General features: G+C 34.2%; 1 protein-coding gene across 5 annotated transcripts in view; it reads left to right on the forward strand.

The window, feature by feature from the left end:
• Positions 1 to 22,934, forward strand: part of LRP1B (LDL receptor related protein 1B) — a 1,884,722-nt gene that overhangs the window by 1,742,432 nt on the left and 119,356 nt on the right. For all 5 annotated transcript variants that reach the window (XM_084998912.1, XM_084998914.1, XM_021076285.2 and 2 more), the window contains 6 exons: positions 1,012 to 1,118; positions 7,230 to 7,359; positions 8,973 to 9,079; positions 9,412 to 9,544; positions 16,681 to 16,803; positions 22,806 to 22,931. In XM_084998912.1, the coding sequence (XP_084855038.1) occupies positions 1,012 to 1,118; positions 7,230 to 7,359; positions 8,973 to 9,079; positions 9,412 to 9,544; positions 16,681 to 16,803; positions 22,806 to 22,931 (726 nt within the window). The remainder of the gene's footprint in view (positions 1 to 1,011; positions 1,119 to 7,229; positions 7,360 to 8,972; positions 9,080 to 9,411; positions 9,545 to 16,680; positions 16,804 to 22,805; positions 22,932 to 22,934) is intronic.

Consider the following 22,934-nt stretch of genomic DNA (forward strand, 5'->3'; position numbering starts at 1 on the left):
ATGTTCCTTAAATTTAATTTGTTACCTATAACTTTTTCACCCAAACAAGAATATTATTGTGTGTGAGACAGCTGTAAATATAGTTAATGAGTAGGGGAAAACAAGAAGAGGGTCTCACATCATATCAGATATAAGTTCTATTTAGAGAACCAAAATTGAACAAGAGATGAGGCCTGACAGTCATAATGATTACTTATAGGAAGAGATTTCTGAAATCCCACTCTATTGTCCAGATGAAACATACGAGTTATGCCAAATAGCAAGTCACACTATTTGGCTTATGTCCTATGTGGAAAATGATGAAGCCTAATTAAATTAACAACGGGCAAATTATCTAAAATGGCAGGTAAATAATGTAGAGCATAAGCAAACAACTGCCTGAACAAATAGGGAAATTTCAAAAGAGTCTCCTTCTGCCTCTTTACCCACACAGTCATGGCCAATAATACCACCATAAGCCTCTTTGGTTCTATGATCTCTGGATTTTCTAGGCACAAAATTGAAGAATTAGGAAGTCATTAGAATACATAAAAAGTAATTGAAGAATTAGGAAATAGTTAGAATACAGAACCAAAGTCTGAACTCTCCAGTTAATAAACAGCCCTGTGGGTACAATGACTAACAAAATGTCTTACTTACTTGAAGTAAATACATTAAATGACCTGGAATTCCAACTTGAAAAGATTGTTGTTTATACTTTAGCATATAGATTTTTTGTGCTTTTTATTTTGCTTTGATACTGCGTTTTTATTAAACAGTAGCCTATTTATCTTTTGCCTTTTTTCAATTTGTTTCTATAATGCCACTTCCTATTCATGACTTTAAAAATGAATATGAAAAACCACTATATCATGTGCCATAGATGCTTGATGAAACATTTTTCGAAACATGTTATTGGTTCTACTTGGCTAACGTCTTTTTTCTTAATGCTACCTCATGTTGTATGTTGTATAAAATTTAAAATACACTTGCATGTAATGGAATAACCCTGTGCTATTTTTCTGTCCCCAGAGCCACAAACCTGTACATTGAAAGATTTTCTCTGTGCCAATGGGGACTGTGTGTCTTCAAGGTTTTGGTGTGATGGAGATTTTGATTGTGCAGATGGCTCTGATGAGGTAGGCATCTTTGCAAAATCAAACACAAAATAAAGAAGTTCTTGAAAACTGCACTCATAATTATTACTCAATCCAGTGAGCATGACAGGGACAGCTCTGAATGCACTTTGCTCCTTACACTCTGAGATAAGTACTATATCTAAGCACTGTGCTACACACGCTCAGCACAGAGAATAGTTCTTGTGCTACTATTGACAGTTAATTTTATAGTCTGTTTTATCTCAAGTAGTGAATGGCTGGGTTGGGAATAGGATGTTTGGAAACCCTATTCCCAATAGCTGATGCCCTTGCCATCTCTGAATTTGTTCATAAACTTGCTGCAGTATTTATGGTCAGGACTAATATTTTTTATGCATTTTAAACAGTTTCTTCTCCCCAGTCTCTTTCTTCAGGAGATATAGTCTTGTAAACTGGGATATGGGTCATCAATTTTCATGAAACTACAGGTTTAAATTTGCTTAGATGGTGAATCACAATCCATTTATAATAAGCTCCATGTACACATAGGTGAAAAAGTGTAGAATTTCTTGAGACAATTCTCTAATCTTAGATTGTGCTAACATTTATAATACCTCACACAATTCATTATTTATGCATTGGTGTATTCAGATATTGATAACTCCATGATGCTTTCAAACTAACACGTGACACAATGTTATATTTTTTTTCTCACTCAAATCTAAAATGATCATGAGCCCTCACTTTGCAGTAGCAGGAAAGTCCAGTTAATAGTCACTTTTCATGATGTTCTCTGTGAATGATTTCCCACATGAATATCATAAATACAGCACTTGTACAATCAAGTCCAGTCAAAGATTAAGGAGAAATGAGTCTTTGGTCCTCAGTGGCTGCCATGGCTCCTTCTGGTGCACAGTGACTCCCTTGACCTCTGCTGCTATGACTGACACGAATATGTACTTGCCTTCAAGAAGGACCTCCCACTGATTATAGGTTTGGCAACAGAGGCATTTCCCTCTTCTCTAGAGGTTTCTGTGTTTTGGGTCCAGCTTCTTTAGGTATTTACTGATCTACTGATAACCTTCCTCTTTGGAGATATTGTAGGTCTCTATTAATTATAGAACCCAGACAAACTAGACCTTTCCCAGTCTTCAGATGTTCTTATCAAAATGGGACAATTATCCATTCTTTCACTATCATGGAAGAGTTTCCAAATCATATTCAAGATTTTGGAAACCAAGACATTTAATTTCTCACCTGAAGGCAAGAACACATAAACCTTGAGGTTGCAAAGGTCTCTCAGGAGAAGATGAAAAATCTATTACTTCTATTCATGAGGCTATTTACAAGTCAAAACAAAATTTTAAATATCCACAAGAAAGTTAGTTTTACACTGCCCAACTCCATATTTGCTTAGTATATATTTATTCAAAATTTTATTAAATTTTTCCTATTCAGGAAAATACATTTTATGTAAATTCATTCATACCATGAAAAAAATTTTTTTTCTTTTAAAAATGTGTTCCACCAGCCCTGTGTAAGTGTGAAACATCAAGAGTTAGGGATATATTGCTTAAAGCTTGTGAGTTCATCTTGCATGTTTTCACTAAATGTCCAACATACAGAAACAGAATCGAACATTTATTTTCCAAAATCTTATTCTCAAAATATTACTGATGTGAAAACATACATCCTTATCATTTCTCTTGTGCCCGAAGTTCATGGACATAGTTCTTTGATGGCTGAATGTATCTCCTGTAACCAGACATTTTTATGATAATGTCCCTAAGGAATCAAATTAACTCCCTTAAAGGTGGTCTTTCTCTCCATTTACAGACATTTGGTACAGTCTGTGTTTAATGAAGTGCTAACACTATAAGCAATTGATTTATGTTTCCTTTCTAAAAGCTAGAATGATAGGTTACATTGACAAAAAACTTAAGTGGGCTGAACAAATGGCTAGAAAGCAGAATTACATATAGTATATTCTCATATTAGGAACAAAAGAGAAAATTGTGAGGAATCCTTTTTGTATGAATGTTAACCGAATTAGTTTGTTAATATCCAGCCAAGGCAATAAAAAAGAAACCCAAAACTTGGATCAGTGTAATTATGTATCGAGTGAGTGGCATACACAGAGAAGAACTTTTTTAAAGTGACTTTAAAATATAGTATTTGGCTTCTTCATTCAGTATAATATTTTGTAAAGACAAAAGAAATGCTAAGGAATCTTAAATTGTACTCATACATGTATTATTAATAATAACAGGAGGGGGAGGGAGTGGGAGGGATCGGGAGCTTGGGCTTATCAGACACAACTTAGAATAGATTTACAAGGAGATCCTGCTGAATAGCATTGAGAACTATGTCTAGATACTCATGTTGCAACAGAAGAAAGGGTGGGGGAAAAAATGTAATTGTAATGTATACATGTAAGGATAACCTGACCCCCTTGCTGTACAGTGGGAAAATTAAAAAAATAATAATAATAATAATAACATTGGTTTTGCTAATTTCAAATTCATATATCTTGAGAGTAGGAAAACAAAAATTTTAAGGAAAAGAAATGAGATCCAAATCTAGAAACAATTGAAAGTAAATAAAAATCCTATAATTATATTCAAAAGTATCAGTATGAGATCTCAATTTGTTTTTCTCTTTTTAAAAATATGTATTCTTAGCAACACCACTGAAAAAATCCTAAAATGTATTACATCTCAGCTATAAAGACAATCCCTAGCATTCACATAATGGCCTCTAAATACCATTTAACAATTAACTGAATCAAAAGTCCCCTGAGAAATGTTTAATTCTAGGCCTGAGAATGGAAATTGACAAAATGAGCCACTAACATCTTGTCAAGCCAGAAAACAAAACTATTAGGACAGTGTCCAGAGTATGTAGGACCAAAATTCAAGGGTTTTCACTAACAAAAGGGACAATTTGAGCATCAGTAAGAAAAAAGTATGACTGTAATATATTGAAATACAATAAGCATATAAAATATATGAGTTCATAATAGTACTTAAAAAATAAAGAGCTTAATTATTATTTTGGAGGTTACTAAGGTATCAGCATTCTTAGGATTCAGTCAGCCAAATTCAGAATTTGGGCCATTATGTAGAGCAAATGACCTGGTTTCTTCAAGCAGTATAAATGGCATTTAAAAAAATCTACTGGAATGAAAAATAGTTATACATTAAAAGAAACTCAAACCAAATTCAGTGTATAGATGTCTTTTGGATCCTTATTTTACCAAACAGTATTTTTAATATAATTAAGAAAAATAAGGACATTTTTGATATGGATTGGGAATAACTTTTTTGTTTGTTTGTTTTTGTTTTTGTCTTTTTGTCTTTTTGCCTTTTCTAGGGCCGCTCCCGCGGCATATGGAGGTTCCCAGGCTAGGGGTGTAATCGGAGCTGTAGTTGCCGGCCTACCCCAGAACCTCAGCAACACGGGATCCAAGCCGCGTCTGCAACCTACACCACAGCTCAAGGCAACGCCATATCCTTAACCCACTGAGCAACGCCATATCCTTAACCCACTGATCGAACCCGCAACCTCATGGTTCCTAGTCGGATTCATTAACCTCTGCACCACGACGGGAACTCTGGGAATAACTTTTAAGAAACTTTTTTTGTTAATTCTGTGATATTGTTAATTTTCTGATGCTATGCTGTTAAATAGTTCAGAATATAAATAAATTGGGATAGAGGAGTATGCAATACAAATAATAAAGTGTGGATAATTATTAAATCTGTATGATGAACTCATGGACTTTATTATTCTATATTTCTGTATGTCTTTAATATCTAAAGTAATAATTAAATACTCCATAAATAGACACAGACACACACGTGTCAACTGTACTGAAGTCATTACAGATCAAAATCTTCTGATGATACAGAATCTAGAAGTATTACCTTCTGTGTTACTGTCAAAACAGTTACACTAGTGTCACTAGTTATTGAGCTACTTTACTTGAATTATCCTTATTGTTGAGATAAACATTAATTAATTCAACAAATATATACTGAGCAGTTATTATAATCATGACATGATTTTAGATATTTGGTTCATAGACAAACATGGACCCTACCCTAGTGGAGCTGGATTACATAAAATTTTAAGGTATATTCCTTATTTTCTACATTTTCTACTTCATTCATTCAGTAGCTTTTATTGAATGCTTACTATGTCCCAGGTACAGTATTGGACATGAAAGAAGAAGGTAGTGAACAAAACATATGAAATTCCTTTCTCATAACCAGTGCATGGGCTGTATCTCCAATTTAATTCACCATTAGGTAGCTTACCTCTCAAGACACCACATTTCTAATTATCCTTTGCACATGAAATATCTATTCTTAGTTCCATTCCTGTTTAAACTTCTTCTGTGAAGCCTCTCCTGAAATCTTTAATAATTCATATATTTAAAACCATATCTGGAGTTCCCATTGTGGCTCTCCAGGTTAAGAACCTGACTGGCATCTATGAGGAATGGGGTTCTATCCCTGCCTCACTCAGTGTGTTAAGGACCTGGTGTTGCCACAAGCTGTGGCATAGGTCTCAGATGTGGCTCGGATCTGGTGGTTGTGGTGTAGGCCAGCAGCTGCAGCCCTGATTCAGTCACTAGCCTGGGAACTTCCATATGCTGCAGGTAGGGCCCTAAAAAGAAAAAAAATCAATTTATTTTGACAGTTAGTATATTTTATTTCAGTTTTTGGTTTAGGTGCTGGTCTTCTATTAGTCTATGAGTTTATCAAATACAGGAAGTAAATCTTAGTTTTCTTTGTATTTTAAAAACTCTAGCAAATGGTAAATCATCAATGTTTGAGAGAAAAGGAGAAGAAAGGAAAGAAAGAAGAAAATCAATTATATAAAAGTCAGTCTAATTAAACTGCCTTCGGCAAAGAGAAAACTACCAGGATTTAGAAAATAAATGCTTCTTTCTTATATGGGATGAAACTTGAAAGAAGCAGAGAGTAATAGTTCAATGTGCTTCACTCACTGGGAGTCACAAACTATGAGAGTGCTGCTTCTTTGTGAAAGGAGTAGACAAGTACATTTTAGCAACAATAGAAATTGCTTAAGAACAGAAAAAGATCATCCCAGAAAGACATTTCGCTGAAACATCCCATTTCAACCAGAGTGGTCACACCCAAGGACAGTAAATTTCTAATGGATTCCTTACATTGATCTCATATAAAGAACTGAAAGGTCCCCAAAGGTATCACCAATATCTTGTTTGACTTCTAAATAAAATCTATATGCTAGTGAGCAGAAAGTGACAATTGTGACAGTTCATTTCACAGTTCTTTAGGAACAAATGACAGAAGAGTGGCAAAGGAATGTGAACAGCAACCAAACTATAGAAGAACAGCTACAGAGGAAATGAAATGGGAATAAGAGGAAAGAAAGAACACTAGGGAAACTTCTGCCAGTGCAAAACAGATTGGCCTCAGGATCTTGTCTGTTTCACACTCGTCCCTCCACCCACTCCCAGTGAATCGGATATACTTCCTTAAAAATATGTTTAGCCTTTTTATTTCCCCACAATCTTCATTGTCACTTTAAAGTTACTAAAATTCGAGTTCCCGTCGTGGCGCAGTGGTTAACGAATCCGACTAGGAACCATGAGGTTGCGGGTTCGGTCCCTGCCCTTGCTCAGTGGGTTAACGATCTGGCGTTGCCCTGAGCTGTGGTGTAGGTTGCAGACGCGGCTCGGATCCCGCGTTGCTGTGGCTCTGGCGTAGGCCGGTGGCTACGGCTCCGATTCGACCCCTGGCCTGAGAACCTCCATATGCCACGGGAGCGGCCCAAGAAATAGCAACAACAACAAAAAGACAAAAGACAAAAAAATAAATAAATAAATAAAGTTACTAAAATCACATTACCCCATAACTGTCTATTAGAGAATAATCCACTCAGAACAATTTACTTAGTGTGATAAAGCCATGGGATTTCTGTTCTTTTTTTTCATCTCTGTTTTATTATGACTCACAGAGACAAATGAAAGATGAAAATGGTTGTAATATTGTTACTTAGTCTTGGGCTTAAATATGAACATCTGAGCTTCTCTTATGTGTGTCTTACTGGGTTTCCAGACATCTTTTTAATTTTTAATTATATAAATGTTGTTTTTGACAGAGAAATTGTGAAACAAGTTGTTCTAAAGATCAGTTCCAGTGCTCCAATGGTCAGTGTATATCAGCAAAATGGAAATGTGATGGCCATGAAGACTGCAAATACGGAGAAGACGAGAAAAACTGTGAGCCAGGTAAAATGCTTAAGGAGATCATTTAACTGATATTTTAACTTAGAATTTAAATTTAAGCAATGATATGCATAAATTAGTGGCAAATCATGCACATATTTACATTTTTAAGAAATAATTAGAAATATCTTTTGATAAATGAATTGATGTGCCCTTCATATGTTTTAAAAGTGTTTTGGCAGGTAAGATTGTTACTATTTCAAGACCCCAGCATACTCCCCTAAATTTCATTTTCTGGTCTCTATGTTTTTCTATACCATTTGGAGTTGTTTTTCCATGAAACTAAAATTAAATATGTTGAAACTGTAAGTATGATAAAAATTAGGTTTCCACTATAGAAATTAAAGTTATGAAACAGAATATAGCAATTCCAACATGATACTAGCTGAGAAAAAGGATAAGTCTATTATTTCTATTTACATCTTGGTCTGAAATAAAAATAAAATTATGAAGAAAAAAGTATAGGTAAAAACCACACTCAATTTGTACATTTCTATTCCTTAAACATGACTTTAAAAATATATTCATTAACTTTTATATTTGGGGGTGTTAATAACATTATTATACAGAAAAAATACGAGGAGAAAATCACTTTGTAAACTATGTACATGTGTATACATAGTTTCATGGTTCAAAGCGTTATTTTGAGAGACTAGGTCAGAATAACAGATACCTGGCACACACATTACCATGTGCCAGCACTATGCCCGTGGCCCATGTTGCTAACTCATCACATCTTTTTTCTTACTGAATCCAGATATATTCTCAGACTCCTTATTAACACAGATACCTAGGCAAACACACCAAAGTAAAAGAAATTAAAACACAAGGACTAAATGATTTAGACCACAAAGTCATTATATAAGTACTTTTGGCTACTTAATGGTTTAATATAAAGCCAAGAACTCCAGAGGTTTGAATGTAAGCTTAGCACACTCAAACCCATAAAGAAAGATATCATCAATACTATGTCAATTAATTTAATTGGGTATTGGTAGTATCTTATTTATTTATATATTTTTAAATTTCCATATCATATAGGAATACTTCAGATTCTATAGATTCTGTTAATTATATTTATATTTATTCATGTTTAAAACCTTCAAACAAATAAACTTAAAACTTTTACAAATATGACACTTATGTCAAAACAGTCAAATAGATACCATGGTGTCTATGAGACCATCCCAAGATTTCCACTTTTAGCTTTTTACAACATACATATGAATTATACATTCCCAAAGGTCACTAAATCCTATAAAAGTCTTCAGAATAATTTGAGGCTTTTGTCTTCTAAATAATTGAATTTCCAATTTTAAAAAGAATTCATTTAACTCTTCAAAAATGAAAGGAATGGAGGCTAGAGTTTTTGTTTTTTTTTTCTCTTTCATTCTTAGTCTACTGAGTTGACTACTTATTGAACAAGCTAATATATCTTGAGGTATATTTAATACAATGCAATAATATTTAAAGCATCAAGTCAATATTTAATATCAGATGCTGAATATAGTTCAAATAATTTAAGCTATATAATTTTATATGTTATTTATGTTTTTATCTATCAACCATTCATTCCATTCACTAAGTTTAAATCTCAACTTTGTGATTATATTTAGCTTCTCCCACTTGCTCATCAAGTGAATATATATGTTCCAGTGGAGGATGTATTTCAGCATCCTTGAAATGTAATGGAGAATATGATTGTGCTGATGGTTCAGATGAGGTAAAATCTATCATTTGATTGAAATCTCTGAATTGCATGAATTAGATTTGAGAAAGAAATTGTAATAACACCAAAGAGAAAGAGAATCTTGATTCTTAGCACTGTCTGAAATGTTAGACATTGAATACAGTAATTTTAGCAAATACCTGAATCTTCATGCTGTGCATATACCAAAGCCCATTGTCATTTATAGAGGTTATATTCTTTAAATAAAAATGAAAGGAAGCCTACGGTATGATAAATATCCAGTATTTGCAGCTGCATATTTACTTTGCTTGTGACGATACCCTTATCATTAATGAAAACTGCAGTGCCCATTTGTATTTGAACAGATGGACTGTGTGACTGAGTGTAAGGAAGATCAGTTTCGATGCAGAAATAAAGCCCACTGTATTCCAATTAGATGGCTTTGTGATGGAGTTCATGACTGTGTGGATGGCAGTGACGAAGAGAACTGTGACAGAGGTATGATACTCTGTGTTTGTATGTGCATGCCTGCAAATAAAAGAAGGACAAGAATGGCAGTTAAGGTGCGGTGCTAAATACATACATAGTATACTAGAGGAGAAGATCATTAAATGATTTTCCTGTTCTAGTTTCATACATAATAGCCTATTCTAAATAAACAAAATTTGGATCATTTTCAAACAGATTATAAGACCATCTTCAAATGACAAAGACAACCAAAAGGCAAGTGTTTTTTGAATGCCTACCATGGCGTGTCTTTGGACTAGATGCTGGGTCAGGGATGAGGAAATGAGAGGAATCCGGGGAACTTTTGTAGCCATTCCTACCAAAGTGTTTTCTGGGTGTGTTTCTCTTCCACATTGCTTGCCTTGTTTCTGAAAGAAGAGAAACAACATATGGAATACTTACCACACATACTAACATGCTAGGTCATATATAGGTTGTGCCTTGGATTTCTTTCTTGTCATATGATTAAAAAAATGACCTTCATTATTTGTCAGTCTGGAAAAAGTGTTTCTGGGTTGTTAGTGTCATTTTTCCCAGCTATATGAAAATATTTCCTATAATTATTCATAACTTTTTTAGTTGCAAGCCATCACATTAAAAACATCTATTATTACCACTTTTGTGTTAATGTGAGGAAAGCAAAGAAATTGTAGAGTGAATCTTAAAATGACCACAAATCACAGTTCATATTATTTTTATAATGTTAGATATATCGTTTAAATACAAAATTTATTTTTACCTACTTATGCAAGTCTCTCAATCAACTTGACATTTTAGAATTTTTGGAACATCAGCAGCAGAGATGATACTAGACATTGGCATGTGCTGCAAGGCATTCGAACAGGCATTCAGGGTTTACACAGTTTAAATGGATCTAAACTATTTACTTCTGTAAATTATCTAGTCACTCTAGGAAAAATATCTTCTGCTTTCTTTAATATTAGATCAAAAACTTTTTGATTTACCCATATCTCTATTTTAAACCTGATAAAGTGTTATTTGCAGCAGAAAAAAAAGTCCTAATTCTCATTTAGAATCTGCAGTACATTACAGAAAACCACAAAAAGTTAAACTTCCATAATAGATGCTCCTACTTTTGGATAAGTTCTCACACTCTCTCCCTGTAATTGGTCTCTCTAGAGACAGCAAAATTGTCAGCAGTCTAGTTCCAACAAATCTTATATGCAATCATATATGCAGATAATGGGACAACAGTTAAGTTACTTGTTTTTGAATATTTTCTAGTTGATAAGCCTCATCCCCTCAGCTTCAGTCACTGTCATGAATCTTGTTCTCTGCATAGCTTCCTCCCTGGGCTTATGTAATAGCACCCAATTGGTCACCAGCCTGTCCTACTCTCTGCTGCAATGTTTATCTTATTTAAGATTATGGTTATGTCAATCTTTCTCAAAGCTCTTCCTTCCTGGCTACATACAAAAAACACAACATATAGTCAGGGTTATAAGGGAAAGATCCCATTTCACCTTTCCAGTCTTATAGTCTACTTCTTTATAACAAAATAGTACTTTTTAATAAGTACATTTTAAATAAGATTTATATTAATCTTAGAGAAAATGTAAGATAATATTCTATCAATATCCTCCATGCTTTTGAACATCTTTTTGATTTCTTCTGCTATTTTCTCCCTCTCAATACCATTGTCAATAAAAAAGATATCTATTATTTTAAGTCTGTTTTAGTTACTACTATGTCTTCAACCAAATTGTGGTCTTTTTTTGTTTCCCTAGGAACTGTTTGGTCATGTCTTCCTATTATCACATTCTTCCTTATAATGTAATTATTTATGTATTAGTTAACTCAGTTTCCATTCCTTGATGTGAAAAATTAGGTGTGCAAACAGAATGAGGAAGTCCCCCAGGCAGTGGGATCATTATGTGCAATGTCACAGAGGCGAGGGAATCTCAGCTATTTAGGAACCACAAGTAATTGAGGATTCCTGCTATAGAACGTGGTTTTAATATAACACATACTGAGAAATTTCCTAAGGCTTTTGAGGAGTTTTCTAATGTTAAAAAGAGGGAGGGATGATAAGGTTTGAACTATGTAGTATCACAGAGAATATAGTGAAATGAGGATCACAGATCTAGTTTCTTAATTCCATGAACATTTCTGTACTCATGTTTTCTTACTATCAAATCCAGCCACAGCGAAATATCTCTAAGAGCTGTAGAAATACTCGGAAGGTGAGTGTGGTTCTGGGAGGGTAGGAGCTAGGGGGTGGGGCAATCCTACTTTTTTGATATCTACATTTTTGATACTGGATTTTGTAAAAAAAAATGAGTTTGAACAAAGGATTTCAGGTTAAAAAATCAAACGTAGTAAAAAAATTGAACAGTGTAATATTTGAAATCTGAGATAACTTTCAGATTTAAAATGACTCTATTAAATGTTAAAGTTTACTAGACTAAAACCAAGTTGAGACCATTTAATTCAGCCATTTAGAAATATGTCCCTATCCCTGCTTCTAACATTTCTTGGATTTCTTTGCTGCTGAGTAATTAAATTCTAATGAAATATCTTGGTGGTTAAAATATTTGATTCTGTATGGATGTACCTTAAGGCATAACCATGTTCAGACTTCTAGTGTTTGATTTACTTCCAGAAAGTGGTTAAGGTATTGGGTAAATGTACTTCAAGGCATGGAGGAAATAAAATGCCAGAATAAACACCTCTCTGTTAAATGTTAGCTCCATTCATCTCAGATCAGGACATAGGAGCTAACAGGGGCTAAGTGTTGGGGGCTGGAAAGTAAGAAAGCTTCAAGATAAACATGGAACATATCCCACATGAATCAGTTATACTGGTTTACTTTGAAAGGACTAAACCCCCTAAAACTATGGAACTAAAAGCAGCATTCACATTTTTAAAGGTAAAACATGTTGCCTCAAGGAAACTCAGTGTTTGTTTTGGCCTGAGCTTTCAAACTTTATTCTTTCATAGCAATTTTAGTGGAAAGGAAAGAGAGTTATTCTTTTAGTAATCATAAGCTCAAAAATGCTTAAATTATTTATAGAAATTATAAAATATGATTGTATATTTAAACTCATCTCAATCCAAATTAAGATGAGAACTCTAGATGCTTATTTTCTGTGATGATGCACTTGGTCAGATTTCTACGAAACTGTTGAGAGATCAGTTTATATTTAAACATAGGTTATTATTAATGAATATGTATTTTTTCTTTCTCCTGTTGAGCTGATCAAGGACATGACTAGGAAACTGGGATTTTAATCTAACTAATCTAAATTATACCTTTTCCGGGAATTCCCGTTGTGGCGCAGTGGTTAACGAATCCGACTAGGAACCATGAGGTTGCGGGTTCGGTCCCTGCTCTTGCTCAGTGGGTTGACAATCCGGCATTGCCGTGAGCTGTGGTGTAGCTTGCAGACATGGCTCAGATCCCGCGTTGCTGTGGCTCTGGCATAGGCCGGAGGCTACAGCTCCGATTAGATCCCTAGCCTGGGAACTTCCATATGCCGTGGGAGCGGCCCAAAGAAATAGAAAAAAGACACAATAAATAAATTATACCTTTTCTGAATTTTTTTTTTTTTTTTTTTTGTGCTTCATGACATTTCACAATAAGCTTTGTAAGTTATACTCAGGGTGTCTTGGTAGCCTCATGATGTACTTTTGGAAGTGTAAATTCTTCCTATTACAATAGGAAACTTTTGATAGGTTATCATAAAACCTTTGACTTTCTGTTACAATTACAATTTCATTTATATTTCTCTTCTTAATAAAAATAGTGGCATGTCCGGCAACCTTATGGAAAAATTATAATGTTATCTAATACAGTACCTTGGGAACTCGTTTTTCCTTTTAACAAGACGTGCTACAAATAGAGGGTTTTTTTTTTTTCCTAAATCATCAGAGGATATCAAGAGTTCACAAATTCTGTTTGAATTTAATCCATTTTAAAATGGAACATGCAGTGAGATTTAGTCTTTAGAATCTTTATTCTGTAAGAAGACAACTCTATTTCTTATTCTATGGCTTTTGATACTGGACGAAGCCAAGACTCACCCCTTACCAATATTCATATTTTTAATACTTAAGACTATATCTGTTATCTTTTTTTGTTGTTTCTGAGAGAGAGATGGTAAATTGTCATATATTTTCTTGCATTGATTTTGAAAGTTGAGATCACTTTAAGAATTAGGTCATTTTACACGGAATATTGCAGATACTTGAGAGAAAGGGATACCCCAATGCCAGAAATTGTACTGTCGGAAATCTCCCATGGTGACATTCACCTTGCTGGACTCACCAAGGACCTGCCTTTATCTGTATGAGATAGTCCTCAGAGGTATCAACATAAGCTGTACACTTTCTGTTAAGCAATTTTGCTGGAAAACTTAGAACTGTTCTGATTAATATCACTATGAATTCTTGGTCTCAGCTCCAACTCTCACTCAAATCCTGGCCAATCTACCTATATATTTTTAATCATCGCTCTCTACGATTAACCATATCAGCTTTTTAAACAGTTGATTTTCTTCCTCACATTCTACTTCACAGCGATAGTGAAAATCATGAACTTTTTTCAACATCTGGCCATAAAATTAACTAAGCTACATATGGCTGTGCCTCACCTTTCCTCCTTCCTTCCCTTTAAAATGGTAGACTTCTGTCACCACCAGTCTAAGGATAATCCTTGTATTTTGCTTTAGAGCTCAAATCTTTCACACTTTCTTGATTCTCAAGAAATTTATTATGTGAATTACCTTTACTCTCTTTCCTGAATCCACAACCATACCTTGTCTACTGAATTATTCCCAGAATCATTTAAAGGTGTTCAGACATCTGTTTTACTTCAAGCAACAGACATCTGTTTTACTACAAGCAACCAGGCTTTCTAACCAATCTTCTTCTTCTCTTCCTCTCCTTTATAGCCAAACTTCTGGACAACTTCTTCTGCATCTATATAAACCAACTATAAACTTTTCACTAAACCCACCACCATTTGACTAAACCTCCTCTCTTGGCATTATTTAAATTTGCTATTACCTTCTTATTAGAACACTTTTCAGGTATTTCTCCAACCACTCTGGCTACTACTTCTCAGTCTCTTTTGTAGACTCTGCTCATTCATTCAACTTTTAAATACTGATTTATTCTTCCCTTCTAATTTTCAAATAATAACTATATTCTGACCATTGCTGACTATACATTTACAGCTCAGAAACCTATCCCATATTTCAGACATATTTATCCATTAGTCTACTAAATATCACCATACACTTTTCTTTTCAGTTACTTAAATTAATTGTGTCATTATTTCCATTAAGCCTGATCTTCCTGCTGCGTTCTTTTATTTGTTGAAAAACACCAACATTTAACAATTGGTACAAAAAAACAAAAGTTGGGGACTATGTTTGACTACTTACCCTCCTTTGCCACCCTCATCAATTCTCATAGTTAGCTGTCAGAGCCTGAGGATTCTAATTCAAATGTGGCTGCTCTAAATCAAGTTATCATCAGTTCTTTCCTGAATTGCTGCAAGCCCTCTTCAAATTGGTCTTTTTCCTCCAGTCTTGGCTTTATCCCTACTGTCTTCATGTCTGTGTTTCCCACACTGTACTTAGTGTTATCATTCTAAAACTCAAATCTGATTCTGTCCTTTTCCTAAGTTAAATCTTTGCTACTGGAAGAGAATTCTTAGAGGTTTGTGTGAAAATCAAAACTCTGAACATGAATTGCTATTTGGCCTTCAAAAGCCTGGGTTCATTATTCCCTCCAAAGTACATTCACAAACTGAAGAATGCATCTTTCTTGTCATTTTCCGGTCTTGCAAGGATGAGCACTGTCACACCACAGCTCCTTGTTTTAATAAACATATCCATTTTTAATAGATTGATCTTTCAATCATCAAATCATACCAATATATAAACCTTCTTGTCTTATATATGAAATTCAAATTAGTAGTATAATTCTCTGAGAGCAGTCTTATTTATATTAATTCTATATTCCCAACACGTTTCTTTGTGTTATTTCCTCAGGTATGCTTTGCAAAGATGTTCTTGTAAATCTTAACCATACCTCTTTTGCAATATATGAGGATGTTGAGCCCTATAGAATTTAATGCACTTTTCCAAAGCAAAACAAGAAGTTCTAACTCCCAAGCATTTGCTATTTCTACTATATATCACTACATGTCTTGACATATAACCAAAGTTTATTAGTACTTTGTGTCCTTTGCATGCAGTGAATGTAGTTAATTTTAAGTTAGAATATCTCTGTCTTCCTGGTGTTTTCTATTTCATTATAAAAAGAGAAAAAAATGCCAACATTTTAAAATGCACACTTTTTATAAGAATGATACTTTATCATATCACTGACTTTTAATCCTGTTATAAAATTATTTCTCTGAGACCACAAAAACATCTTACTGGTTATTCTGTTTTAAATGGTTCAATTTGTCAGTTTCCAGATACAACTGAATTATCTAATAATTTTTAAAGTGTCTTTTCTTTCCATAATCGCATAAATTTTTTAACAATGAAAATTAGTACTATTTAAAATCTAAGTTACTTTACACTCTGTAACATAGAAATTATGTGAAATGGAAAGTACTTTATATTTGAGAAAATTTTATTCTATCATCTAAAAATTAGTATTCCCTAAAGAAAATATGGTATACACGAGGGTGATATCATATTGTTTTCAAAAGTTAACAAGACTTGTGGTTGCTCAGGGGGAGGAACTGAGATGGACTGGAAGTTTGGGGCTAGTAGATGCAAAGTATTGCACTTGGGATGGATTAGCCTTCAGATGCTGCTGTATAGCACAGGGAGGTATATTTAATCACTTATGATGGAACATGATGGAAGATAATGTGAGAAAAAGAGAAAGAATATATACATATGTGATTGGGTCACTTTGCTATACAGCTGAGATTGACAGAATATGGTAAGTCAGCTATAACAAAAAAAATTTAAATAATACCTTTAAAAAAAGTTTGATCATTATGTGTTCCTAGTATTATACAGGAAAAAAATATATAAGTGAGAAACTAGATACTGTCCTCAGAATTAGAGGAACATGTTTTTGCTGACTGGAATTAACTATGCTATATCTCTGTGTCTCTTTTTTGTTTTAAAATAAAGGAGGAAATATATGCAGAGCAGATGAGTTCCTTTGCAATAATTCCCTTTGCAAACTGCAATTCTGGGTGTGTAATGGAGAAGACGACTGTGGAGACAACTCTGACGAAGCCCCTGACATGTGTGGTATGGCATTTCACATGGCTCTGGATGGTTCTCTTACCTCACGATGTAGCGCACTGGTGTGAGTCAGTAAAGTGGTGAGGTGAACCACAGATTCTACCCTCCTTGAGTTAGGTAGATAAAGTATAACCACAGATGTAGCTTTGCTTAGGTAATCAGAGATAACCCAGCTCAGAGTTTATGACTTTACAGAGAGCCCTCCTAAATCTGAACTGGCATATGTCAACACTATTCTAAAGATAGGCTATGGTCTGACTAGAAAGATTTACAATAGTTGACCTTTTGAATTGAATAAGGTTCATATAAGGATTTTGTCTTTATACCAAATTGGTGCTTTAGGCTAAATCAATTTTATTTTTTGATATGTAAATATAGAAAAAACTGAATAATAAAATCATGTACTTCCAAAAGTTATCCACTACTTGAAACTGTTTATTCAGAGAAGGAAGATAAATATACATAGATGTATACATATGCAGGCATAAATCTCTCAATATATACTCATCGTACAAGTGTTACACAGAGAACTGCAGTTAGGAGTTTTTAACAGTTAAATCTGTTCAAATTACTTTTGACTGAATTTTGTCACAGCACAATTATGCAACCAGAAACTGTAAACACAAATTTTAGATCACCAAATTAAGTGATTTCTTATATTTGGTAAATATTTTTGTTTCTCGCTCCTTGTTTCTAATCTCAGTGAGAAAGGTAATTTTACCTAATTTATAGAAAAATACTACTACTTTGGAGTCCACATTTTGGCACAGTGGGTTAAGGATCCAGCTTCCCCATAGCTGTGGCATAGGTCACAGCTGCAGCTTGGGTTTGATCCCTGGCCCAGGAGCTTCTGTATGCTGTAGGTGCAGCCAAAAACAAAAACAAACAAACAAACAAACAAACAAAAAAACAGAAAAGAAAGAAAAATACTGCTACTTTGTATATAACTAACTGAACATCAAGTGAATTAAAGAAAACATAGCAAAAGTATAGGTACATAAAATCTATGTTCTATTTGGTACATTAAGTTGAACCAGTATTTTTTGATCGATGGTGATATTGACTACTGATGTTACAGTTGAAAAAAATCCAAAACAAGGAGGTAGCTTTATTTTTTAAGTGATTTAAAACATGAAAAATGTGGTATTTGAAAAGTTGTTTTCTGTAGGTACAGCTAAGATATTGAACTAAGTTTCAATTTCAGTATTTCCACATAATCTTACAAAGTGAACTCTAGAGAATCACCAGAGATTATATTGTTTCTGAATCATAATACTTGAAAAATATGAGTTTACCAAAATCAAGACAGAACCTATTATTTTTATAACTATTTTTTTTTCTCTCTTCTGTTCTCTACTCCACTTCAGCACAAAGGTAGTGAATGGAATAGGAAATGAGTACAAACTAATTAACCATGTGGGTCTCCAAATTCACACTCCCCAGAACTACTCCTAGGGCCGGGAAGGGATTCTTAGTTACATGTTGCACAGCTGCTGGAAAACTTGTAAAATATATCCAGCTTAATTCTGTTAATGTTTTTGCATTGCCCTCAGTCAACATATCAACACTGAGTCAAACTATGATGTGCTGGAGACTGTGCTAAGTAATTGGGATTTAAAAACAAACAAACAAACTGTGCAATGGTTCTCTTTGACAAGGAGATACCATTCTGGTTGGAAAATAATAATTTCCATAAATTATATTTCAAGCAATAGTAAAATTAAGTAAAGACAAGGCAGAAAGTGATAAGATGAACTCTGCCTAAAAGGGAATTTAGAAAGCTACAATTTTGAAAGATCTAGACTAAAAAGCACCAAAGGCATAGAGAACAGTGTAGGAAAATGTATCATTATTCACTTAATAAATATTTGTTAAGCTAGAGGCTGTGATTAATTCTGGCGATATAATGATGAAAGAAGCAGATATGAAGCCTGATTCGTAAAGATGAGGATCTAGTGGGAGAGGGATATTAATGATCACAAAAAAATATGTAGTTATAAACCGTGATACATGCATTGAAGGGAAAGTACAGTAAGTTGTAAAAACGTAGAACAGAAGGGTTTTATTCATCTTGGATTATGACAAACGACATTTGAGTTTGAATCTGAGACTTATAGCTGCCAAGTAGGTGAAAGGGGTGGTGTGGGAGTAAATGACAATATTGTAGGCAAAGGAAACAAGATGTGGAAAGTCCCTGAGATAGAGCACAGCACAGCTTACTAGAGGAGCTGAAAGGTATGTGTGCTTGGAAAGTGCAGAGCAAGGTAGACACTGCATGAAACTGAAGAGACAGGAAAGATATCCGAAAGCTTGTGACTCCTGGTTAGGATTTTTAGATTTAGCCTGAAAGCAATTTAAAATGCTAAAGAGTTTTAAGCAGAGGAGGCACATAGTCATAGTTGTATTTCACAAATACTGGATAGAAAGAGGCAAGAATTGTTAAGAAAATTGCAGTATTCAGGGCAGCCTATGCCCGTAGCTTGAGTTAAGATAATGACAGCACATAATGGCAAATTATATATAATTTGAACATGACTTAAAGAACAAACTGAATTGGATTGAATAATGGGTTGGATATGGGTGTAAGAGAGAGGAATTTGCCAGGTATAACTTATAGGCTGTTTTTGCTTACCCATTTGAATAAATGGGCAACATAGAAAAGGAGCAGTTCTACATGTAAAGAGTAGAAGCCTGGTTTGAGATAACATTTGAATAGCTATTCAAGTATAGATTTCAAGTAGGTGCTACAAGTCTGATTCTAGAGCTTAAAGAGCGGGTCTAAAGTTATAAATTTGAGACAGCATAAAATGTCGCGGTAAATACTATGGCGTTGCTAAGATTTAGGCTGGGAGAGAGTAAAACATAAAACAAGGGGATTAGGATGGAATATTGAAGGTCAGCAAACACATAAATAAAGATGAGCAGACAGAAGATACTCAAGTCAGTGACAATAAAAGGATTAGAAAAAAAAAAAAAAAAAAAGAAAGAAAAGAAGTATGGCAAAAGCATATATCAAGGTAATAAAATATCTCCAGAAGGACAGGTTGGTTCCTGAAGAAGCGGGGGAAAATGAGTTTCAGAGCAAGTAAAAAATTGGTTTTTGGGTAATGGTAGTGACCTCTGTTATTAAGCAGAAGTGAGTTGATTGACTGTACACAGATGCAGGTGGATATAGTTATTCAATGATATAATAATATTTTTACCTTTCTATTTACACATTTTGTGCCTAGTCAGGAAGCATGTTCATTTATAGAATGTTTAAAGTTGGTATGGTAGAGAGGTTTGAAAGGAATACAGATTTGAATCATTACAACAAATGATAAAGGTCACATTACATATATGTTAGAAATACATGTATTAGTATAGATATAGTTATAGATGATGTAGGTATAGATGCTATAGATATATAGATATACAGATAGGTATAGATATAGATATAAATGAATGATTTCCAAGTAATGTTCAGAGCCTATCTGGCTGGCATTGATAAATATTGATGTTTGATATCAATTAACCTTGCAGTATGATCATCTGCAACATTCCTGGGCTTCCCACATGCAGACATTGGAAAAGCAGATAGTTTCATTCACCCAAGTCTGGGATTTTGTTATAGATAGCTAAGATAAAAAAAAGCAAAAGGACCAGAGAATCCAGATTATTTGGACAAAAGTGAATTTCTGAAAGAGTACTTAGTGTCCAACATATAGTAGGTTATCAATGAATATTTATAAATAAGTAAATTAAAAGATGGAACATGGAATCTATGTCAATAGAAATGTAAGTAAAGAGAAAAAAGGCATTAGTGAATAGGGAAAAGTTAGATGTATCAATAGGCTCAAGTTTCAGGTAAGACTGAAAAAGAGTCTTAATGAGACGGGTTGATTTAAAAAGTTGAAAAATAGGAGATTGTGATCAGAATTTGGAGCATTAAAATTATTGGCTTTGTAAATGAAGCAATTGGAAGAAATAGCAAATCCAGCTGTATCAGACAGTGTTCTTATTGGCAAGCAACCAGAACTGTCATTGGCTGAATTAAGAATATCAATTTGTTGAAATCCACCATGTTCATGACCTTCTAGAAGAATGGGTGGCCTAGGTGGATTAGAGTAAAAAGACTTTGTGTATGAGGAATTCAAGAAGACAAGAAGTTCATTTATTGGCTTTTTTTGCTTATATGGATGTTGATGTCACCTAGGATTGTGGAATGATTTGTTTAGAGAGAAATAACTGGGAGGGAAAGTGCTACAGTCTTCACGGATTGGCGTGGAGGTGATGTTTACGAGGTTGATGAGAAAATGGCAATAAGAAAAAAGTATAAGCAAATGTCTAACCCTAAAAATAACAGTTTTTGTTTTTAGTTTTTTTTTTTTTAAATAGAATGTGAAAATATAGCAGCTATGTTCTGGAAGCTATAGTAGGAAACTATGATGTTTTCAAACATGAGATACCAAGATTCGAGGAATTTAAGAGGCATTCCTAAAAAACCTACAGGAGAGGAACTGTGTTTCGTATGAGAACCAGATTTTAATTAAAGCAGGGAAGTCAGGCAAGGAGGAGTATGGCATATTTAAGGAGATAATAAACTGGTATTACTAGAATACTCACAGTGACAAGGGATGAGTCTGTAGGAGTGACATGGGCAAGGTAATGACAAGTCTTCTATGCCATGTAAAGTATCTTAAATTTTATCCTGAAATTGATGAATAACTATGGAAGAAATGGTCAGATTGATGTGTTAGGTGGATTGTTTTGGTGGCCTCTAGAGGATTTGGGGGTTGAGAAGTGAAACTGAGACATTAAGGATTCTTCTATTGCAATCATTTCTGTGAAATGAAGATGATGGAAAGCTGAGCTAGTGGAGTTGTAACTGGTGTGCATGGGGATAAGAGGGCAAATTTTGTGACAAAACAATCTGCACTTGATCACTATAGTAAGAGTTAAGGCCTAATGAGAGGAATGCATTTAGAATAATCCCAGACTCATGGCTATGATGTGACAATAACTGAACTGTGGAAATAAGACAGTTTATGTTTTGGGAGCTGGGGTACTAGGGAAGATGGTAAAGAATTGAGTTTTGGACTTGTCGAATTTTAAGTTCCCCAGAGAATTTCTATAATTAATTGTGAGACGCTAGAATTAGTGAATATATGCTAGAATTAGGTAGGTTTAGCATCGTCATGTAAATCCATGAGAATGAATGAGAATATCTAAACAGACAATTCAAGGTGAGAACATCAGGGAACCAAGGACAGAGCCCTTGAATATTCCATATGTGATGATGAAAAGACATTAGTGATGTTCCTTACATTAGTGTTGGAAGTCTTCTGATTAGATAGTAATGGAAAGGACAAATGTAAAACTTTCTGGTTTGCATTGTTTCTTAAAGTCATACTCACACACACACACACACACACACACACACACACACACACACACACACACGTGCGCGCATTAAAAATGAGTAACTAATCACCCCTTATGTGCCTTAAATACATATGTATCTATTTGTTTATGGAGATAGAAAATAAGAAACATAGTATTGTTTTATGGGGTTTTTTTTGTTTTTTCCGTTTTTGCTGAATGACCTATTTTCAATTTTGGGTCTCTAACATATGCTTACTTATGCTCTATTCTGTGTGAAATTGCTCTTTCAGATAGCTTAGTGTCTTGCCATGTTGTATCAACTGTGGGCATAAATTAATTTGGTATGCCAAGTAAAGTCAGTTATGATAAGGCATCTGGAAATAAAACCATGAAGTTTGGCTCTTTTTTCTTACTTCTTTCAACATTTCAGCTATGTGCTCTTTTCTACAGCTAGTATACATAACTGGGATAATAGCTTCTAATATCACACATTTTTTTCTAGTATCTACATGTAGGCAATTTCCACAACAAAAGATATTCAGAAAAGCTAGATTATGGATTTGAAAAGGAAACCGCAAGAAGACAAAAAAGTTCTCATAAATCAGTGTACCCAAAGGAGATACTTTGTTTTTTCTTTTTTTCAGTCAAATTTCTTTGCCCACCCACAAGACCTCACAGATGCAGAAATAATAGAATATGCCTGCAGCCTGAGCAAATATGCAATGGGATTGATGACTGTGGGGACAACTCAGATGAAGATCCCTGTGGTGGTA

Source organism: Sus scrofa, chromosome 15 (genome assembly GCF_054392235.1).
Source record: "Sus scrofa isolate SSC_HxYL_T2T_F1_AM1 chromosome 15, Sscrofa_HxYL_maternal_Yorkshire_Landrace_v2.0, whole genome shotgun sequence".
Classification (NCBI taxonomy): domain Eukaryota; kingdom Metazoa; phylum Chordata; class Mammalia; order Artiodactyla; family Suidae; genus Sus; species Sus scrofa.